Here is a 20,516-nt window from a genome sequence, read left to right on the forward strand (position 1 = left end):
CGCTATGAGATTTGCTTCTGTAGCACGTTTCAGCCTCGGAATTATTAATGTGATGACGTGATGGACGCACGGCTCCACCAGTGGACTGTAAGTGCCATGAAGGCAGGGACCATTTGGGGAGGGACTGCTCCTGAGTCCCCAGCTTGGAGGCCTGAGTGTGAAATGCGGGAGGCGTTCAATGCATATCAGCAAAATAAAGGAAGAGTCTGCTGCCCACCCCTCTGTTAGTTACGTGTGTCAAGGGGGATGCACGTGTCTGCCCAGCGAAGAGGTAAGCAGCAGATCGTGAAAAAAGAGGGTTCTGAGGCCAGTCTCCCAGACTTAGAGCTCAGCACAGCGGTGAGGAGACCCTCGACTTCTGTCATCCCCCCAGTCACAAGGTGACATGGAATCAGTTCTGAGCTGTCCACGGAGGCTTGGCCACGTCAGATCATGAATTGTCCAGCCATGAATGCTGGAGAGCGTCTACTTCCTGAGACATGTCCCTGGCCTTCCTATTCCCGCTCCTGGCTCTGATTCCAAGCTGGACACAATCCAACAGGAACCAAAAGAGACACAAGGACCCCGCATATCCTCCCCCTCCGAATTAAGCCACCGGACAAGACCGCTTCATTACACTCCTTCCCAAGGGGCATGTGAGCCAGACAAGTTCAGTCTTACATAGGAAATGGCTGTGCCCTGGAGGGATCACCTCAGGAGATATTTTATTGTCCATTTCCGGCACCCACAAGAAAGGAAGTGAAGGAAAGAAGGAGCTTTCTGGCTACTTCCTGGTTGAGATTTCAGTAGTCACTCATTTACTGAAAACACATTACTGAAAGGCAAATGCACCTATACTCAACTATTGCATTCTCAATATAACCCATTCCAAATCTCAGTGGTTTTTCATTGTGTGAAATTTAGGGTTTTCTACACCACCGTTCCATTAAAAACAGTACATATGAAAAGTAACTAAAAATGATGAGACTTTCTGCACAAAACCTGAGGCTAGAAATATTCTTAAAATATTAACTGTGTGGGCTTCCCCGGTGGCACAGTGGTTGAGAGTCCACCTGCCGATGCAGGGGACACGGGTTCGTGCCCCAGTCTGGGAAGATCCCATGTGCCGCGGAGCGGCTGGGCCCGTGAGCCATGGCCGCTAAGCCTGCACGTCCGGAGCCTGTGCTCTGCAACGGGAGAGGCCACAACAGTGAGAGGCCCGCATACCGAAAAAAAAAAAAAAAAATTAACTGTGTAAGTGATAAGTGGAATGTATAACACCCATAAGTTCTTCATTTGTAATCGTTACAATTTCAAAATTTTGCATCTCTAGCAACATCAAAATGAAACAAGGATCAATATAAATATAGTTACTCATTTTATGCCTGAATGGTACAGCTAATAGAGGGCTGCTCACTTTTGTTTTGCAAATAAAATATTTCTAAATCACATAAAGGTGTAGATGAGATTATTCTTATTGTTTATCACAGATTTAGACAAAAGACAAAAAGCCATGTTGACAAGGATGCGAATCCCCTTTGACTCTGCAAGTATGGATCTGTTTATCGTGTGTATGTTACAGCTTATTTATGATAGCCCAACACCGCAAACACCCTAAGCGTCCATTAACAGCGAAATGGTTGTATCTATCATGGTACATCTACAAGATGTGGTATTATATAGGCATTAAGAAAATGATGATATAGGGAATTCCCTGGTGGTACAGTGATTTGGACTCCGCGCTTTCACTGCCAAGGGCCCGGGTTCGATTCCTGGTTGGGGAACTAAGATCCCACAAGCCGTGTGGTCTCACAAGCCAAAAAAGATGATATAGATCAACATTAACTGACATAAAAAGATGTTCTCAATAGTTTTAAGGTTAAAAAAAGCAGTTAAACCTCTTAGATATAATCCCTTCTCACTTAACAATATGTATGCATAAAGCAATACAGAACATAACCTTGGACAAGTCACTTAACACAATATGGCAACTTTTCTCATTTGCAAACCAGATTTACAAACTAAATGTGCTCACGTATGTAATGGGCCTACCAATAAAAGGCACAAAATAGGCACTCAGATCACAGCAATTGTTAATCCTGCATCTCTCTAGTACCAAGATAGAGTACAAAAATACGCAGAGAAAATGTGAAGGAATTTCCTTACTATTCCTCTTCTGAAATCAGAAGTCACTGATTTCAGAAAGTGAACAGCTTTCCAGCTTCCATGTTATGTGTTTTTACACATATAAACACGTATGCTGGCTTTTTCTTAACATAAACTGGATTACGCTATATTCATTTTAGTCCAAATTCTTTTAACGTGTGTTTTTTTTCTTTTCCAAGATTTGATTTTATTATTTTTTTGAATTTTATTTTATTTATTTTTTATACAGCAGGTTCTTATTAGTTATCTATTTTATACATATCAGTGTATACATGTCAATCCCAATCTCCCAGTTCATCCCATCACCCCCCCACCACCACCACTTTCCCCCCTTGGTGTCCATACGTTTGTATGGACAAACCTTCAATTTCACAATCTGTATGAGAGCTCCATGTCACTCCCCCGATATACACTTTATCATTTTCAACGGCTACCTGTTTCTGTTGTGCAAAAGGATACACCAAATATATGTAATCACCCCTAACGATGAACACTGGATTGCTTCCAATGTTCACCATTACAAAAAATGCTGCAATTAGTATCCTATATTATAGATTTTTTTTGGTACCTGAGTAAATAGTCCCCTCTTTTTAAAAAAAATCTGTAGTCCTGAAGTTAGAACTGTTCTGACATTTCAAATTTTAAATACTGACAAACTATCATCCAAAAGGCTTTACAATTTATATTCTCACTAATACTGTAGAAAAGTCTCTATTTCTTTGCATCCTCACTAACGTTTAATATTAATTTATTTATGTTTTAATGAGCTCATAGATAAGTCTTATTATCTTCTACTTATCCTATTCATTTCTTTAGTATAGATTTATTGAACACCTACTACTCCTATGTAACAAAGTCCTATGCACTGGGAATACAGCAGTGAACAAAACATACCAAAACCCCTGCCCTTATGAAACTCACATCTTACTGGGGGGAGGCAGAAAATAAACAAATAAGTAAGGATAGCAGGGAAAGAAAGAGGGAGTTTGGGGCCAGGCAGGTGCAGTTTTAAAGAAGGTGACCAGTGAAGGCCTTACTGAGAGCAGTATTTGAGTATTAATTTATGGAAATTCTTTTTATGCTTGGCACTTTAACCCGTTGTTATATTTATACTGCGAATAACCTCTCCCAGACTCTTACTGGTCTTTTACTGATTTTGTAAATCATTTTTCCATATGGAAGATTTTAATTTTTATTTATGTCAAAATTATCTATTCGTTAGAGTTTCTGCTTTTTATGTCAGTGCCAATTCTACTAGGCCAAACTACTGTGTTTGACTTATGCCAGCTTATTTTGTATTTTCTGTTCCAAATTTTTTTTTCTTTCTACTCAAGGATTCTAGATTGAAAATCCTGTTCCTTCAGAACTCCAAATCGGTTTTCCCAGTGTCACCTTGCATTCAGTGCTGTCAATGAGAAGTCTGATGACAATCTGAATCTTACTCCTTTGTGACTCATCAAGACTTTTTTCCTCTCTGGCAGCTCTTTGGTGTTGTGAAATTTCAACATTATGTGTCTGGGTGTAAGTCTACTTCATTTATGCTGCTCAGCACTTGTTAAGTCTTTTAATATGAAAATTCTAAATTTTCCTTAAAGTCAATAAATTCCCTTTTTATTATTTCCTCAAATACATTCTTCCCTACATTCTCTGTTACTTTCACCGGTAACTTGAGATGAGTATTAGAACTGCTCGGTGTGTCTCGTATGTCTCTTGATTTTTCCTTTATATTTTCTATGGTTTTCCTTTTGGTAGTATGTTCTGAGAGAGTTTCTTAGATTGAACTTTCCTCTCCCATTCAGTTAGCCCTATTCTTATTCAATCTACTAACTGGATTTTTACTTTGACACTACAGTTTTATTTCCAAGATTTTAACCCATTTTTTTTCCACAACAGCTAATTCTCAATCCTTGTAGGACAGTTCCCTTAAGCCTCTGAGAATACTGATGGTAATCTCTTCAAAGTCCCCCCCCACCCCGCCACCATCTGCTCTGCAATCTTGTCTAGGGCATCTAAGCTTCTCTTTACCGCGTCTGGTGTCCATGTTCATGATATGTGTTTTCCTTTAATACAGACGATTCCTGGCTTTGATGCTCCCTTTTCCTTGTCTGGGGACCTGATTTCTGACAACCTCACCCTGTCTCTAGACATTCAAGAGAGTAGGACATAGGACATGCTGCTCGTTGGCTTCCTGTCCTGCAGTCTCTCACAGGATTAGTCCTGAGGTTGCCCACTGTGCAAATGACAAAAGGCTGCCCTCTCCTAAGTGTCACAATATACTGCTTTTCCTTGCACCAGATGCTTTTCACTGCCAGCCAGGAAGCACGGTACACAAGCGAATCTGTGACTTTGATGTGAGCCGCCCCCCACGGCTGGGCCCCAAGGCTGAGACCAATGTACCACTGGCTGTGTCTCAACCAGGTGTCCCAGGAAGGTGCCTGTGCACCAGTTTTTTTGGGAGCTGTCCCCATCCCTCTCCTGTGTCTGAGAAGTAGGGTATCTAATGCCTTTGAATTTAGCGACCCCCTCCAATACTTCCACCATATTTTGGTTTGTGCTTTTCTCCACCCATCCAATTCCATCTTCCTATCTTTCAGAAGCTTCCCCAAAGAGTATGGCCATGACTCCGGTTTTCTAGCAAGGATACTGACTATTTGAAATCTGTCTGTGTGTGCAAGTTTCAGGATTTGGAGGAGGGATGGAACAGGGGCTTAGCTTGTCTTCTCGATTCCATCCTCATATTCACTTTTTAAATTTTAATTTTTTTAAGTTGAAGTATAGTTGATTTACAATGTTAATTTCTGCTGTACAGCAAAGTGATTCAGTTTTATACACACACACACACACACACACACATACACATACACATTCTTTTTTATATTCTTTTCCATTATGGTTTCTCACAGGGTATTGAATATAGTTCCCTGTGCTATAGCGTAGGACCTTGTTGTTCAGATTCACTTTTTAATTCAAATATTTCAAAAGATCCAAAAGTCTATTTGGTATGAGGACTGAATACTATAGTAAAAGTGATTCTTTTTAGGTTAATAAAAACTTAGCAATGTAAAGGCCATAAATCTAAAAGTGTCTTAAGCTATGAAGTTTACTACAAAAAATAATAATTTAGAGGCCTGCTAGGCCTGGCTGAAAAATCATAGAATGAATTTATATTCACTAAGCACCATCACCCCATCCTGGAGACCTATTAAGATGAAGGTGGACATCATAATCTATCTTCTACATTTTCTGGATTTGGGTAATAAGACATTATCCTCAACAATTTCTCAGGCTAGTAAGTCAAATAACTGGGTGTTTATTCTTTGGTTTATGAAACGTGAGTAATGTGTCTGAGATTTTCATTTTTCGGTTGTTATGCAGATATAGTACGAACTGGGTGGGTTCATACTATTTTATATCTAACGTATAAAATACGTTAGAATGTATATTCAAGGGATACCCTGAATGGCTCTCACCAGAAACACAACTAAAATCACACAGAAAAAGGATGGCAAAATAATATTGGAGACTTTCTGTCTCCTGATGATTTCCCAGTCCTGCTGAGGGACTGGAAGAAATACCTTGACTCATCAGGGGCCCACTGGTTACTGTGGGTGGAAGAACAAGAAGAGAAATGTGGAGAACCAGCTTCTGGGCTGCTTTAAGTGCAAGAGCAGAGTCCTCCCTGGAGAAAACACCACCTACCTGCCGAGAAAAGCCCTTCTCTGTGTTTCCCTGCCCGATGGTTATTTTTCGTAGAAATCGGTCATTTGTATCCATGACTGGAAGAGAAGAGAACAGAGCATCAACGAGCAGGGACTGGCTTCCCAGTGTGTGTCTGGCATTATTCTGGGTGTTGCAGAGGCAGCAGAGAGCAAGAGCTAAGGTTTGGCTTCCCTGAGCTGATGATCCCGTGGGAGGATCACAGAAAGGGGTCAAATAAACTAGGGATCACCCAGCTAGGAAACCAAGGACGGGATATGACGGCGTGTGTCGGGAAGGGGTCTGGGGTGGGGTGCCGTTTTGAACAGGCAGTAAGGAAAAGCATTTCTGAAGGAGTGTCCTTTTTACACTGAAACCTGAGGCACAAGAAGAAGCCAATTAAGTCTCTCTGAAGGTTAAACATTGAACGAACATCTGACCCACCACTTCCAGGTATATATCCAACAGAACCGGAAGCAGCTATTGCAAACCCATGATCATAGCAGCATTATTCACAACAGCCAAGAGGTGGAAACAGCAAAGTGTCTGCTGACAAATGAATAGATAAACAAAATGTGGTATAGACATACAATGGAATGTTATACAGTCATAAAATGAGTGAAGGTTTGATATATTATGATACAACATGGACGGACGTTGAAAACATTATGCATGATGAAATAAACCAGATACGGTATGATTCCACTTGTACGGGGTTCTTAGAATAGGCAAATTTATAGAGACAGAGAGTAGAATGGTGACTACCAGGGGCTGAGGGGATGTGAGGACTTATTATTGAGGGAGTGTTGAGGATGATGAAAAGGTTTGGGGTGTAGTTAGTGGTGATGGTGTAACCATCCCAAGCCTTGGCCTATATGCCATTCGTGGCATATATTTAATGCCATGAATTGCACACTTATGAACGATTAAGATGATATGCTATGTATATTTTACCATATAAAAAACCCCCAAATAAATAAAGTAGTATATGTGGGGGGAGAAGTCAATGATGGTTCGAGTAAGTATCACTTCTCTTTACTCTTTTCACTGGCCTGTATGAATTGCACCGATTTACATTTTGTTTGTGAAAACCAAATCTACAATGCCAGAAAGTAAAGCCAGAAGGACACAGACTTCACTAATAATTTATACTGCATCAAACAGCAAGCCATCCACACTGACAACTTAGATCCAATTTACTAAATGTTTAACATGGCTCTGACCAAAACGGTGGCGGGAATTGTGTATTTGGGGACTACAAGCATCTGTAGGATGAAATTGTGAACGTTTTCTTCCACACACAAGGCACGGACAGACGTGCCAGCCTCGCCCGCCTCTGCTGCTCCCTGACTCGCCGCCGGCCTCTTTCTCTACATACAGTACTCTCCTCTCGGGACTTCCCTGGGGGCGCAGTGGTCAAGAATCTGCCTGCCAATGTAGGGGACACGGGTTCGATCCCTGGTCTGGGAAGATCCCACATGCCGCGGAGCAACTAAGCCCGGGGGCCGACACAACTACTGAGCCCACATGCCACAACTACTGAAGCCCGTGCGCCTAGAGCCCGTGCTCCACAACAAGAGAAGCCACCGCAATGAGAAGCCTGCGCGCCGCAACTAGAGAAAGCCCACACACAGCAACGAAGACCCAACGCAGCCAAAGAAAACTCCCAAAATCAAAAACAAACAAACACTCTCCTTTCTCACACATACATATATACATTCATATTACCGCACATTCATACGGGCACCCAGGCACACAGAAACCTCTCTATGACTTTAAGGCATAAGCAGAGGGCATACAGAGAAAGGAATGCCTCTCACTATTATCACTAGCTAGTACTTTATTCCCAAGACCAATGGTGCAGAATCATATAAAGTAAAAATAATTCCTACTCTCATGTGTAGTATACACAATCTTAATGTGATCTTTTTATTGGTATTTCAGCTGGTTTTTATTTAGCAAAGAAAACACAAACAAGAACCGCCCCCCCCCCCCAAAAAAAACGTAGTAAGATCCACCATAATCAGCGGCGTCAGGAGGCCACCTGTGCGTTTATTAGCTCAGCCCTGGCAGAACAGGGCGTCTCACCAGGCTTTTGATGTCCACGGAAAGACGTGTGAAATGATAGTGATACATAAAAGAAATGTGAAGATTAAATTCTGATACACAAGAAAGATGGATAACAGAAAGTAACGCTAAGTTAGTATACGGAACTCCTGCCCTCTAAGTGATAGAGGTGAAGATGGAATGAGAAACATACTTATTCATTTCAGGGCTATTTACTGAGGGCCAATTTTGTGGCAGGTCCTGCGAGAGCTGTACAGGGATACAAAGATGGACAAGACATCATTCTCTGATGGAAGGCACTCACCGGCAAGGGGAGAGATGGAGAGTGCAGGCAGGCGTGGAGGGGGGACCCTGCAGAGGGGAGAGATCTGGTTTTTCACGCTTTGCCCTAGACGGTCCCTTTAGGACTACACCGCTCTGTTTTGAGGAGCATCCAGAGTGTTCCTAGTGGCTTGTTCAAACAACCAGCACCAGCTCAGGGACCGGGAAATACAGGGTAGGACATCGAGGCTAGGCCCACTACTTTGGCTTTGGCAGAAGTGTACTGATTCCCTGCAAGGCTGTAGGGGACTGCTGGGAACTAGTAACTGGATGTCAGTTCCTGGAGACTGAGGCTTCTTGGTCTTCGGTCTAACGGCCTGTGAGGCCCCAGGGGTTCTGATACTCAGAAAAGCAGGGCTCACATCCTTCGAGGAACAATAAAATGACTTGATGTCCACTGTTTCTTCTGCTTATACTATGTGTTTCTGGAATAGTCTATCGGCTCCCAGTTCCACCCTGTTACCACGCACTTATGAGGCCTTCAAGCTAGTGACGGGAAGCATAGGAGAGAACAACCACGAGTTAAATTTCTTACAAAGGATAAAAGGGAAGAGGCGAGCATTCAATATGCGACATCTGTGGTCTCAGAAGAGTTTTTTAGCCCCATGTGGTCACTGAGTGTCCCCTCTGTAGTTATCAAATTATAAAAGCATCTAATCTCACCCAAAGGCCATACTCTTTCTAGCTCTAAGCCAATAATGTCTTTAAAAAAAAGAACAACAACAAAGAAACCTTACTTTTTATTTATTTATTTATTTATTTTTGCGGTACACGGGCCTCTCACTGCTGTAGCCTCTCCCGCCACGGAGCACAGGCTCCGGACGCACAGGATCAGTGGCCATGGCTCACAGGCCCAGCCGCTCCGCGGCATGTGGGATCTTCCCGGACCGGGGCACGAACCCGCGTCCCCTGCATCGGCAGGCGGACTCCCAACCACAGCGCCACCAGGGAAGCCCCGAAACCTTACTATTAAATGACCTCAATCTATTTGATGGAGAGTCCTATTTCTTATATTAATTCATGGGAATAAGAGTCAAACTAGCTATCAAATGTCATTCCAAACTCCTCTGACCTAGGTGGCTTGTCTATAGCAATAATTAGCACTTTAGTGCCCTAAACAATAATACAATTCTAGTATTTATCTGGAGTAATTTTTTAACGTTATCACTCACATCAAAAGTGATTTGCAACTATGGTATGCTTCAGTCCTTTCATGCTTCTTGGAGAGAAAGCAATCTGCAAGGTGGCCCTGGGTACATATGAGGGATCGTGTAGCCTTTCTTTTTCTAAGACCCACTTAGGAATGGGTGGCCCCATTTCTGGTGGCTGCCTCAGCTGGAGCCACAATGCAGATGCGGAAGAATGCCCCTTGTGTAAAAATTTCTTTCTTAGCATATCCCCAGGCTAGGTTTAAAATACACTGATTTCCAGGGCTTCCCTGGTGGTGCAGTGGTTAAGAATCTGCCTGCCAATGCAGGGGACACGGGTTCGATCCCTGGTCTAGGAATATCCCACATGCCGCAGAGCAACTAAGCCTGTGCACCACAACCACTGAGCCTGCACTCTAGAGACTGTGAGCCACAACTACTGAAGCCCGTGTGCCTAGAGCCCATGCTCCGCAACAAGAGAAGCCACCACGATGAGAAGCCGACACACCACAATGAAGAGTAGCCCCTGCTCACTGCAACTAGAGAAAGCCTGCGCGCAGCAACGAAGACCCAATGCAGACAAAAATAAATAAATTAAACAAATTAATTAAAAAAAATACTGATTTCCACCTACATTAATTTTTTGTTCACAAAACGGTTTTAAAGAGTAACACAAACTCACAAATGCCTTGAAAAAGCTGACTATGCATTTCAGATATAACGGTATAGTAATAATTAATCCTAGTTATAAAAAAAAAGTTAGGACTTCCCTGGTGGCGCAGTGGTTAAGAGTCCACCTGCCAATGCAGGGGACACCGGTTCGAGCCCTGCTCCAGGAAGATCCCACATGACGCGGAGCAACGAAGTCCGTGCGCCGCAACTACTAAGCCTGTGGTCTACTGTCCACGAGCCACAACTACTGAGCCGGCATGCCTAGAGCCCGTGCTCCACAACAAGAGAAGCCACCGCAACTACAAGCTCGTAAGAAACCGCAACAAACAGTAGCCCCTGCTCGCCGCAACTAGAGAAAGCCCCTGCACAGCAATGAAGACCCAATGCAGCCAAAAAAAAAAAAGGTAGTAGACTTCCCAATAAAATGCTGAACATATTCATATCGGTAATTAAAAATGATGTTGGGGGCTTCCCAGGTGGCGCAATGGTTGAGAGTCCGCCTGCCGATGCAGGGGACACGGGTTCGTGCCCCGGTCCAGGAAGATCCCTCATGCCGCGAAGCGGCTGGGCCCGTGAGCCATGGCCACTGAGCCTGCACGTCTGGAGCCTGTGCTCCACAACGGGAGAGGCCACAACAGTGAGAGGCCTGGGCGTACCGCAAAAAAAAAAAAAAGATCAGAGCAGAAATAAATGAAATAGAAACAAAGAAAACAATAGCAAGGATCAATAAAACTAAAAGCTGGTTCTTTGAGAAAATAAACAAAATTAATAAACCATTAGCCAGACTCATCAAGAAAAAGAGGGAGAGGACTCAAGTCAATAAAATTAGACACGAAAAAGAAGTTACAAAGACACCGCAGAAATACAAAGCATCCTAAGAGACTGCTACAAGCAACTCTATGCCAATAAAATGGACAACCTAGAAGAAATGGACAAATTCTTAGAAAGGTATAACCTCTCAAGACTGATCCAGGAAGAAATAGAAAATATGAACAGACAAATCACAAGTGATGAAATTGAAACTGTGATTAAACATCTTCCAACAAACAAAAGTCCAGGACCAGGTGGCTTCACAGGTGAATTCTATCAAACATTTAGAGAAGAACTAAACACCCATCCTTCTCAAACTCTTCCAAAAATTGCAGAGGAAAGAACACTCCCAAACTCATTCTATGAGGTCACCATCACCCTGATACCAAAACCAGACAAAGATACTACAAAAACAGAAAATTACAGACCAATATCACTGATGAATAGAGATGCAAAAATCCTCAACAAAATACTAGCAAACAGAATCCAACAGCACGTTAAAAGGATCATACACCATGATCAAGTGGGGTTTATCCCAGGGATAAAAGGATTCTTCAGTATATGCAAATCAATCAATGTGATACACCATACTAACAAATTGAAGAATAAAAAGCATATGATCATCTCAATAGATGCAGAAAAAGCTTTTGACAAAATTCAACACCCACTTATGATAAAAACTCTCCAGAAAGTGGGCACAAAGGGAACTTACCTCGTCATAATAAAGGCCATATATGACAAACCCACAGCAAACATCATTCTCAATGGTGAAAAACTGAAAGCATTTCCTCTAAGATCAGGAACAAGACAAGGGTGTCCACTCTCACCACTATTATTCAACATAGTTTTAGAAGTCCTAGCCATGGCAATCAGAGAAGAAAAAGAAATAAAAGGAACCCAAATTGGAAAAGAAGAAGTAAAACTGTCACTGTTTGCAGGTGCCATGATACTATACATAGAGAATCCTAAAGATGCCACCAGAAAACTACTAGAGCTAATCAGTGAATTTGGTAAAGTAGCAGGATACAAAATTAATGCATAGAAATCTCTTGCATTCCTATACACTAATGATGAAACATCTGAAAGAGAAATTAAGGAAACACTCCCATTTACCATTGCAACAAAAAGAATAAAATACCTAGGAAAAAACCTACCTAGAGAGACAATAGACCTGTATGCAGAAAACTATAAGACACTGATGAAAGAAATTAAAGATGATACCAACAGATGGAGAGATATACCATGTTCTTGGATTGGAAGAATCAATATTGTGAAAATGACTATACTACCCAAAGCAATTTACAGAATCAATGCAATCCCTATCAAATTACCAATGGCATTTTTTACAGAACTAGAAGAAAACATCTTAAAATTTGTATGGAGACACAAAAGACCCCGAATAGCCAAAGCAGTCTTGAGGGAAAAAAACAGAGCTGGAGGAATCAGACTCGCTGATTTCAGACTATACTACAAAGCTACAGTAATCAAAACAATATGGTACTGGCACAAAAACAGAAATACAGATCAATGGAACAAGATAAAAGCCCAGAGAGAAACCCATGCACCTATGGTCAACTAATCTATGACAAAGGAGGCAAGGATATACAATGGAGAAAAGAAAGTCTCTTCAATAAGTGATGCTGGGAAAACTGGACAGCTACATGTAAAAGAATGAAATTAGAACACTCCCTAACACCATACACAAAAATAAACTTAAAATGGATTAGAGACCTAAATGTAAGTCCTGAAAGTATAAACCTCTTAGAGGAAAACATAGGAAGAACACTCTTTGACATAAATCACAACAAGATCTTTTTTGCTCCACCTCCTAGAGTAATGGAAATAAAAACAAAAATAAACAAATGGGACCTAATGAAACTTCAAAGCTTTTGCACAGCAAATGAAACCATAAACAAGACGAAAAGACAACCCTCAGAATCGGAAAAATATTTGCAAATGAATCAATGGACAAAGGATTAATCTCCAAAATATACAAACAGCTCATGCAGCTCAATATTGAAGAAACACACAACCCAATCCAAAAATGGGCAGAAGACCTAAATAGACATTTCTCCAAAGAAGACATACAGATGGCCAAGAAGCACATGAAAAGCTGCTCAACATCACTAATTATTAGAGAAATGCAAATCAAAACTACAATGAGGTATCCCCTCACACCAGTTAGAATGGGCATCATCAGAAAATCTACAAACAACAAATGCTGGATAGGGTGTGGAGAAAAGCGAACCCTCTTGCACTGTTGGTGGGAATGTGAATTGATACAGCCACTATGGAGAACAGTATGGAGGTTCCTTAAAAAACTAAAAATTGAATTACCATATGACCCAGCAATCCCAGTACTGGGCATATACACAGAGAAAACCATAATTCAAAAAGACACATGCACCCTAATGTTCATTGCAGCACTATTTACAACAGCCAGGTCATGGAAGCAACCTAAATGCCCATTGACAGACGAATGGATAAAGAAGATGTGGTACATATATACAATGGAATATTACTCAGCCATAAAAAGGAACGAAATTGGGTCATTTATAGAGACGTGGATGGATTTAGAGACTTTCATACAGAGTGAAGCAAGTCAGAAAGTGAAAAACAAATATCGTATATTAACACGTATATGTGGAACCTAAAAAAAGGGTACAGATGAACCGGTTTGCAAGGCAGAAATTGAGACACAGATGTAGAGAACAAACGTATGGACACCAAGTGGGGAAAGCAGCGGTGGGTGGGGGTGATGGTGTGATGAACTGGGCAATTGGGATTGACATGTATACACTGATGTGTATAAAATTGATGACTAATAAGGACCTACTGTATAAAAAAATAAATAAAATAAAATTTAAAAATTCAAAAAAAAAGTTTGAAAAAATCTTGTCATAGTTGGTACTAATGTAAAAGCAGCTGTGATTTAGTTCTAAAAAAGAAAAAAAAAAAAAAAAAGGAATACACACCGTCTAACTCTTCGGTAGGTTTTATCAAGTGCTATTACCACACGCCTGTAATTATATATTACCGCCTCCATTTCCATCTCCAAGAGACCGGGGCCCAGAACAGGTATGTGAATCGCTGAGGGGGAGACACCCACTCAACGCTCCTGACTCCACATTTAGTGCTTTTCCCCACTATCCCACCCTTATGGAGGGCAGTGCGGGAGAAGTGAGGGGTGTCACAGCCAAGAGGAAAACAGGGAGGTCAGGACAGACGTCCCTCTGCCCCACATTTGAAGTGCTGAAGGGGATTCTAGTTAAGTGGCTGGAAGCAAGAGACTCAGAGAAAAGATTCTGCACTGAAAATACAAATTTCTAAGCTGCTTAGAGCTAGTGGTGAGGAAGAGAGTAAGAAATCAGAATGGCGGGTAGAGAGGGCAGCAGGACAGTTAAGGGGAGAGACACAGACATTTTTACCCCCAAAGAGAATACAGGAGGCCAGAGATGAGACAGGAGAAAAGTAATGTTCCTCGGAAATCTGGAAGAGATGGGGTGAATGGGATGAGCTAAGGGTACAGCTTTTTCTCCTAAATAGGCGGCAAGGATGAGAGAAGAGGCTGGTAAAATAAGTGACGGAAATAAATGGAGGGATTATGTAACGCAAGCTAGGAAGACAGTGGCAAGAAATACAATTGCGCATTTATGCAGAGCTCCAATTGGAAGACATGTCACCCTCCCCATCTAGCCACCAGCACCTACCTCTCTGCCACGTGATGGTGGAGGGGTCAATGTCAAGACGGGCAAATTTCCTCATTTCCTCTTCTGTCAGAGCGCTCGGATCAGTCTTATTTATTCCCAGTTTCTAATGATTAAGAAGAACAAAATATGTTTTAGAAGGAATAAAAAGCAAGACGTAACCAAATTATCCCTCTACTTTTACCTTCTCCATGACTAGTAAAGCCTTTTTAAAAACTAAGCTGAACTTCAAGTAAATGGTAGGTTAGTCCAACTCATAAATGAATGGACCCAAACGCCTCCTAAAATGGGAGACATTCTTTGTGTACTGTCACCTGTTATTCGAAGGGTGTATTATTACAAATACACCCTTCGAATAACAGGTGACAGTACACAAAGAATAAGTACCGTATTGTCTGTCATAGCCTAAGGCTCTCTACGTAGTCACCACATGCCATGCACAGAAGGGGCATAAAACTTCCATCTAACTGATGCTCCAGTTCACTAGTTGTTCTTTTCAGATACAAATACCAATAAATTTTTTTTTAACAATTTCCTCTTTTATTTATTTATTTTATTTTTATTTTTGGCTGCGTTGGGTCTTCGTTGCTACGCGCAGGCTTTCTCTAGTTGTGACGAGCGGGGGCTACTCTTCGTTGCAGTGCACGGGCTTCTCAATGCGGTGGCTTCTCTTGTTGTGGAGCATGGGCTCTAGGCACGTGGGCTTCAGTAGTTGTGGCACACAGGCTCAGTAGTTGTGGTTCGCAGGCTCTAGAGTGCACGCTCAGTAGTTGTGGCTCGCGGGCTCTAGAGCGCAGGCCCAGTTGTTGTGGCACACGGGCTTCGTTGCTCCAAGGCATGTGGGATCTTCCCGGACCAGGGATCGAACCCGTATCCCCTGCACTGGCAGGCAGATTCGTAACCACTGCGCCACCAGGGAAGTCCCTACCAATAATTTAAGTAACGATTATGTCTACGTTTTCAAGTTATTTCTAATTCCACAAGAAAAAAATTAAAACTTTTAAAGCATCTCTTTCTATAAAGGAAACACTCTAACAAAGTGGTTTTTGATAAAGTATAAGAAAAGAATCTGGGAAACAAACTATAAACATTGGAGATGCTGAGGATACCATATTGTGCGTTATTCTCAACAAACTGAACTTGGTTCAGTAAGAAGCCAGGGGATGAATTTTTTAAACCAATTCTCACCAACCAGTGGCTGTAGATTATATCATTAAAGTTATTTTTTAGTCTGAAAAAAAGCAAAGGGAAAATCTATGTGATAGTAGGGCATTAAGTAGCAAAGAGCACTAGAAAATGGTAAAATGGATAAGAATTAAGAGCACATCCACAAATAGAATCTTGCTACAATAAAAACTGAAATAGATGAATTTTCAAAGTCTTTCTTAGAAAATTAAGAACTGTTATGAAAAGGAAGACTCTTGGCAATCTTCATTTGTTAGTTGACTAGAGTTCTCAGCAGAGTGGGGCTCTCGTTTTATAGATGAAAAAGCTGACATCTATAAGGGTGAACTCATTTGTCCACCTGCTTTTTGGTGCAGGATCAAGGCCTCAGGCATCTAGTTCTGGGCAATCTCTGTTACATTGTTCTGTCTATTCAGAGTTCAATATCCAAAAAAAGCATCTGAAAACCCAAATCAAATCAAGTTCAAAATTTCTGGTTCTGACGATTTTTCTGATTTGTTTCCAGGGTATTTTCTTTTTAAAGAACAATTAACTAGAAACTTACTTTCAGCCGAGCAAGTTGAATTTTTGAAAATTCTCTAACACCATTCACTGAAGCAACCAGTCGATTATACAGAGCCTAGAAACGCAAAATAAAAACAAAACTCACAAAAGTTTAAGGGCCAACCATGAACTTGGACAATTTACAGAATATGGCAAAGTTCATTACATTTATAACCAAACTGTTTAGATTACAGACCCTATTAAAATTCTCGGTTAATGTAAACAATTTAGACTGAAGTTCTGTCATTTTAATAAATTCGACTAGATCTGCAATAATGCACATTGTAAAGAGTTTGCATGAAAATACATTTCTTGATCTACAGCCTTATAACTACCAAGTTAAAATTTATCTCTATATTTATTTTTGGCTTCAAAAACTCACTAGGGAGTTAGTTTAATTGGAGGATGTTAGGACCTTTGTAAAATGTGTCAGAAATTCCCACTTTTATCCATGTCCTATGTCTATGAGGAATTAGCATCTAGTAGTCTGTCCCCTTCAGGTGTGTGATTTACCTCTCAGACCCTACAGCCCTGAGGCCCAAAAAGGGGGTCTGACCTGTTTAGCAGGGCATCTAGGATAGCTGCCTGTAACATCAGAATCTTAAAAAGATATCTCTCCAACCCCCTTAGCAGAGACCAGAGATTACACCCATGGGCAAAACTAAGAGAACCTGTCTACCAATTACCTTTAAAACTAAAGGTTCGTCTTGAAGACAATTTGGCTTAAAAAGAGCAACTAGCATAATTCTCCCAATAACCTGGTAGTGGTCATAAACTAATTTGAGAACCTTACCAAAGTACAGATCCTCTCCTTAAGAAATAAGGACATATATACAATTCACAACATTTTGAATAGAATTTCAGAGAACTTTCGGACTCCAAAAGTTTTTTCATGAATTCCTTAATCCAGGAATCCCAGGATAAGATGCCCAAAATGGCCTTTTGGGCATCTTAAAACAAGGAGCCTTTCTCACCTTATCTGTTTGAGTATTTTCATGCAAAATCCTTGTGTCGATAGCAGCAGCCAACAAGTTATTAGCAGCGGTGATGGCATGGATGTCCCCAGTCAGGTGAAGGTTGAACTATAAAGTGAAACGAAAACATCTTTCTACTTGTTTCAAACAACCATTGCAGTACTGAAGGACTTTCCAAATAAACAAAATATTCTGCTAATGACATACCCTTACAACGCTTAAGATATGTTTTATACAGCCTGAATCCGAAGATCAGAAAATGTCAGTCTTCCACTTGACAACAAAGAATACTTGCACAGACTTTCTATTGCAAATTCTTCCTTTCTCAGGTTAAGAGTGAAACAATTCTGATGGACTTAATGATTGGGTTCCTTACTTTGGTTTTCTTTTTTCATGTACTTTTATGCACTGTTTTATAATTAAGAAAATAGTACCATATCAAATGTACTTTGGAATAAGGCAGGGAATAAAACACACAGTAGCAATAGAACAATATAGAATGTGACAGCCTGAGAAATAGAAAAAAAGTATCACTCTCACAACTCTCTATTTCGTTATTTTTCTTCTAATCTTACGTGCACACATGATTATTATCTGTAGAATCAGCATGTTTGTAATTTGCTAACTTTTTCAGATAGTTGTAACTACCTTGTCCCTCAGTTCGGCCCAACTTGGGCCATGCAGGTGATGCCTATGACAGCAGGTCAGCAGCGCCCTTTCAATACTCCCCAGGCCACGTTCCTTACACTCCATCCCCAACCTGGCCCCCTGGCTCTGGAGCTTCCTGGCTTGTGACTGTTACTCATCCTCCTGCAGATGAGGCCTGGGGCTATTTTTCTCAGCCAAGCCTTGACTATGCTTTCTCACTCCCACCCCCTTCTCACTCCCACCCCCAACATTTGAAGATTATCCAAAATTTCCCTCTAGCTTCCATGATGCTCACATCCCTGTGGGTAAAAAGAAAACCCTTTCCTATTCCTTCAACAAAATCAACAAATATTTCCTAGTGAGCACCTCTTACGTGCTGGGCACACGGCTAAGTGCTGGGGCCCAGGGGGTCTAACTCCTCACAGCCCGATGGGACCACATGGAGGTAAACACAGAGCAGGAGGGGATCCGTGGGATGGAACAGAACCTCGACGGAGCAGGTGCCATTTGAAATGTGAGCTGAGCAGGGAAGGCAGGAAAGGGAAGAACATTCCAGACTTGGAATCAAGAGAAAACAGGGCAACGAGTTTGACAGGGTGGAGACAGGGAGGGTGGCATGGGAACCTGAGACACTGGGGGTGGAGAGATGGCCGGAGCATGATGGAGTAACTGCTGAAATGCAGGCAGCAGAAAAGGACATGGGCTTTAGGAAGACTTCTCAGGACCTGAACCAAGAGGCTGATGTGGAGAGTGGAACTGATGGGACCTGGTCACTGGTTAAATCCAGGGGACAAGGAGGTGTTAATACAGGGTGCAGAAATAAGAATTGACACCATTGGCCTATTTGGACCATTTGTTTTTTGGAACTGTGGTTGTCCCTCAGTATCCATGCGGAATTGGTTTCAGGACCCTGTAGATAGCAAAATCTGCAGATACTCAAAGTCCCTTATGTAAAATAGTGTAGTATTGGCATATAACATACTCTCATCCTCCGGTAGAATCTAAATCATTGCTAGACTACTTATAATACTCAGTACAATGTAAACGTTACGAAAATAGTTATCAGCGTGCATTAATTCAAGTTTTGCTTTTTGGAACTTTCTGGAAAATTTTTTTTCCTGAGTATTTTCAAGCTGCAGTTGGTCACAACCATGAATGTGGAACCTGTGGATACAGATGAGCGACTGGACTTGATTCTGGAGTCTCAGTTCACAGAAGTGAAGAGTCCAGGCCTTCCCGAATTCAGCAGTGTAACAGATGATGATGGAGACACAGCTCTGCGTCCTATCATCCAGAACCCTTGAGGTGGGTTTTGGGATTCAGAATTTTTTGGAATGTAGAAAGGTAGTGTGATGGACACGTAATTTATTTATAAAACATTCCAAGCAGGGTCCAGGTCGGCATCCATTAATCAAAAATAATATTTCTGCAGCAAAATATATGAATATTTACACCTAGTGGCACAGACAAAATCCATAAGTAGCTCATTAACAGTAAATGTCAGGTCTTCCCCCAAATGGGTCAGGCAAACACTTCTGGTTTTCAGAGCCTTCAGAACTTTGGGATTGAGGATAAAGTACTGTGGGCCTGTATTTACAGAAGCACAGAGAAAAGGTTCCAGGAGGGAAAAACAGTGACACAAGACCCGTGTCTCTTGGAATCTTACCTCTTCCATAGGGATGACCTGGGCGTATCCACCACCTGCAGCTCCTCCTAAACAACAGAGCAGGTACCATTTGAAATGAGTTGCCAAGTACAGGAGCCCCAGGGACACAGCTCCCCAAGCCCAACAGGGACGCACGTACCCGTAAGATGTAATAAAAAGAGGCAGTGAGAAATAATACGTCTCAGGCAAAGCAGAAGGTGAAGAAAGTTCACCCTACGTCCCACTATATAATTTAAGGACTTTGGTCTCTTTGTTTAAAAGGGGGGTAAGCAGAATACAGCAAACGGCGTTACAGCGAACATGAGATTCTTTCGTTAATTTATTATTAGATTTACGTGGCTATGCTTCACCTAAACGGCACATGCATTTAAAGTACCAAAAACTTTCCTAAATAAAATCTACCTGATCAACAGACTTACACATTACAGGCTTCTGTCAGTTTATTTTAGTTAATAGTATATATGATTTATCATGCTGCTTATCCCCCGAAATAGTAAAGTTATTACATTAAAAAGACTTCTCTATCCTAAAACAACGATACCTTCTGTGTCCACATCATTTTACAGTTGACCTTATTTTTATACACTATTTTGCCTCACGATAATCTGGGAAGCCTAGTACTATATACCTTTTACACTTTTACACACGCGGCTCAGAGAAGTTATGACTGGCTAAAGGTCACACAGCGCTAAGAGACACAGCCACAAATAAAACCCCAGGCTTCTTGTCCACATCTAGTGTTCACTGCACTACATAATGTATGACATTCTAACAGTACTTAAAGTTAGGAGTTGTTAATATTTGTAACAGTAATATAAATATAATACTGCTAAAAACCACAAAGTACCGAGAACAAGCAGTAATTGTAGCAGTAAAGGCTATTATAAAGTGAGCTGAAGAATGATTCATGATAAATCCACGAAGCAAGACTAGT

The 20,516-nt window shown here is 41.4% G+C and overlaps 1 protein-coding gene across 6 annotated transcripts in view; it reads right to left on the minus strand.

Annotated features, from left to right (window-relative positions):
• Positions 1-20,516, minus strand: part of MTHFD1L (methylenetetrahydrofolate dehydrogenase (NADP+ dependent) 1 like) — a 195,584-nt gene that overhangs the window by 120,972 nt on the left and 54,096 nt on the right. For all 6 annotated transcript variants that reach the window (XM_060029784.1, XM_060029788.1, XM_060029785.1 and 3 more), the window contains 5 exons: positions 19,583-19,629; positions 17,269-17,376; positions 16,296-16,370; positions 14,570-14,672; positions 5,845-5,921 (listed from right to left, as the gene is read on the minus strand). In XM_060029784.1, coding sequence (XP_059885767.1) covers positions 5,845-5,921; positions 14,570-14,672; positions 16,296-16,370; positions 17,269-17,376; positions 19,583-19,629 — 410 coding nt within the window. The remainder of the gene's footprint in view (positions 1-5,844; positions 5,922-14,569; positions 14,673-16,295; positions 16,371-17,268; positions 17,377-19,582; positions 19,630-20,516) is intronic.

The sequence above is a fragment of the Delphinus delphis genome, chromosome 14 (assembly GCF_949987515.2).
Source record: "Delphinus delphis chromosome 14, mDelDel1.2, whole genome shotgun sequence".
NCBI lineage: Eukaryota > Metazoa > Chordata > Mammalia > Artiodactyla > Delphinidae > Delphinus > Delphinus delphis.